Source organism: Photinus pyralis, unplaced genomic scaffold (assembly GCF_008802855.1).
Source record: "Photinus pyralis isolate 1611_PpyrPB1 unplaced genomic scaffold, Ppyr1.3 Ppyr1.4_LG5, whole genome shotgun sequence".
Taxonomy (NCBI): Eukaryota; Metazoa; Arthropoda; class Insecta; order Coleoptera; family Lampyridae; genus Photinus; species Photinus pyralis.
The window spans coordinates 49,091,083-49,094,384 of record NW_022170596.1 but is presented as its reverse complement, the minus strand read 5'-3'; the positions used below and the strand labels follow the sequence as shown (position 1 = coordinate 49,094,384).

The window sequence follows — 3,302 nt, the reverse complement described above, 5'->3', positions numbered from 1 at the left end:
ACAGGCCGAGAAACCTCTATTCATGGAGATTAAGATCAGGCCACTAGATCATACGCCACGTTCTATAACAAGGGCCTCTGTTTCACTCGCCTATTGTCTTGTATCTTGGACCCGGCGGCATCCTCACTCCAACGTCTCTGATTGTAGGAGCTTTTGAGTAAATACCTGGTACTAGATCAGTGTTCACAATGCGGTGAATCTCAAAAGATATAAATGTAGTTGTTGCTTTTAAAACCTTAAAATAATTGTTGTTCCAACATTAATTACTAAATTTCCAAAACAAGAAGGGGGTACTGTAAAGGGAAACGCTAACGGAAAATACAGTTTAGTAAATAAGAATGAGAAGCGAAGGGTTGACGTCACAGTCCCATCATTCATCCATAAATTCGATTGAAGTGTTAATTACATTTATCTAAAATTAAACCAAAATCAATGAAATGTCACCTTAAGACCGTAAAACCAAACCATTTGTAAAATTGACCTATGAAAAAAATCGAAAACGCTACTAAACAAAAACATCCAAAATCAAGCTGATTTGAAACAATGTGTACAATGGACATAGTTAAAATGAATAAATAAAAAAGGAACCTTACCAGAAAAGATCTTTTTCATCATCAATTTAAAAATGGCCAAAAATTTATATTATTTTCACGGGAAAAAACTGTAATAAAAATACAACAACAAAACCAATAACACTTTCATATAATTAATGCGAGTTAAGAGCACAACTGCCATCAACTCATACCTTTTTTTTTAATTTCTTGGTTTTTTATTTCAATTTCTGTTGCTTCAACAGCCACAAGGGTTTCATTGTTGCAGTATTTTCATGATGTATTAACTGTTTAACAGTTGAAAAATGAAAAGGAAAACTGCTCACAATCTACTTGTATTAGAAAAAAACATCTACATAGGGTAGTATATTCTTAGAATCTCTGAAAATATTCATAGAAACTTGAGAAAAGACTTCAGAGACGCTTAAAGAGAAACTAGTGGAGGTTTGAGTAGAACTGGAAGGAACTTGAAAACTTGACGGGTACTTGAAGGCAACTTGAAGGGTAGATGGAGAGAATTGGAGAATAATTTAAAGAGAAGGAAGCGAGCGAAAATTAAACCAAACTCAAAAATCTAAAAGAAGCTTTAGAAGAGCAGGAAGCGAATTTGAGGCGAACTCGAGATAAAGACTTTAAAAGAACTTGAGAACAACTTGAAGGAGACTAGACGAATGACTTTTATGGGAGCCTGAGATGACAATTACAGGAAAAAAAGAATGTATTAAAAAATGAACAGCTAAGGAAAGTGAGAAGAATTTGTAGGGAACTTCGAAAAAGTTTAATAGCTTAAGAGATCTTTCCAGGAAATTTAGATAGAGATCGAAAGAAACATGAAGGAAATTTGAGAGAGAGAAAACTTCTGAAGAAATTGTGAGCAACTGGAGAGGAGAACTTGAAATCGATAGGAAAGGGTTAAGAATTACTTGCGGAGAACTGTAGAGCAATTTAATGTGACGAGCTAGTCTTTCTTAACTATGGAAAGTGATATTCGTAATAATCTACCCATCAATGTAACAGTAAAAAAATGGTACACAAAAACACATTGTGCTATTGTTTGCGACCTTTCTTTTTGAAACCGCGACAAACTTACATTTTATACGCTTCGGAGCATTTAATCGGATTAGTCCACAAACTGTTCTTATCATTTTATTGTGATGAACTTCTTACAGGCAATAAAAGCCTACCTTTGTGGCTCACGTTAACGTCGCATTTACTGCCAACTTGGTAATTTATCTAAATTAATTCTTTCTGTTCTAGATCCCTACGAAGCTTATAAAACATCGCATCTATTAGAAGACCTGCAGCTGCAACGACTGAAACAACACTTAGTAGACATCCTTTTGCATCCAGATCAAGGGGTACCATTAATTTACGTTGAGGAATATCCGACCGGCGAACAAGACACGGAAAGCGACGCGTATTATAATCAGTTCCCCGAACTTCAGAAGGACCCGAAGAAGGAATTAACGGAAGTTCCATTTAAAAGATCGAGGTATTACCGCAAATATCCGTGGAAACGGCAAAATTCTAGAGAAGCGTAAGTTGGTTTTCCAAAACTTCGGTTATAATTTTTCGTGGTCGTCTCGCTAGATGGAAAATTCGGGGAAGTACATAGATTCAAAACAAACAAACTTTGTATTCAATTTGAGAGACAACGTACAGAAAAACAATAACAATCGATCGACCGCCTACGATTTCATCCTCTTACTTTTCCGAGTACAATAACTGTATACAGACAAAATTTTTCTTTGGGAAATTTTCTTCTGCGAACGCATTTCTGATATCCTAATGTTAATGTTTTGCAGATACGACGCCGAAAACCGCTACATGTGTCAACCAAGCAAAGACGACGTCTTCCGTTTACTTGTGGCGCTCCACGACGCACGACAAGGCAATAGTCGCACGGTCAATTTTTGTAATCGCAGAAGAGCGGCGACCGCAGTTTTCACGAACATTCGATTTTTGGGCCGAAAGAAATAAATTCGTCGTTTCTATCATTCTGCAAATTAAATATTATAAACTATGATGTGTGACTGAAAAATGTAGTTACTTTTAAAAATTTAGAATTTCAATGTTACGATGTATAGGTGTTAAATAAATGAATCAGTATTATTTATGTAATCAGCAATTCAAATGTTGCAAATGTCTAGAGAAATAATGTGCATCGGAAGATTCTATTAAACTTTTTATTACCTATTCCTTCTTCTGTTTTATTTCGTCGAACCAACTATCTGAATTTTATTTTGGATTCTTCGTTAGTTACCGGCAAATGAGCACCGCATGGTTACGAGAGAATATAGGAAGAGCAGGTAAGTTCTATATTCTGAAGGTAGGAATAGTACATTATATATCAAGGTAGAGAAGTACAGTATTATTGCCTGAGCATCAAGGTGCAACGGAAAAAACTCGAGACAAAAAGTGTGATAAAATCGCGACAGTTTTAACTGGTGCTATTTTATTAATATTATGCTTTTGATCGAGAGTTTTTTCCAGGAGGCCACCAAATTTGAGTGAATTAAAAATTAAATTATCCTGACTTAAAACCAAGGTCGAGTGTATTTTAGAGAGTTTAATAAAAGACAGTAAATTTTACAACCACTACATATTTTACGCATTCCTACACGCATTTTTATCGCTGTTAAAAAGCTACCTAACGGTTAATCAGATAAAAAATCAACTGATTGGTTAGAATTTGAAACAATCACCAAGCTGATTGGTCGTATATTAATGGAGTGTATTAATCATATAAAA

The 3,302-nt window shown here is 35.0% G+C and overlaps 1 protein-coding gene across 1 annotated transcript; it reads left to right on the top strand.

Annotated features, from left to right (window-relative positions):
- The first annotated feature begins 1,525 nt into the window (after positions 1–1,525).
- On the top strand, positions 1,526–2,663 carry LOC116170786. The gene is made up of 3 exons (XM_031487289.1): positions 1,526–1,541; positions 1,809–2,088; positions 2,357–2,663. The coding sequence occupies exons 1-3, from the start codon at positions 1,526–1,528 to the stop codon at positions 2,529–2,531; spliced, it is 471 nt and encodes a 156-aa protein (XP_031343149.1). The 3' UTR covers positions 2,532–2,663.
- Positions 2,664–3,302: the final 639 nt, after the last annotated feature.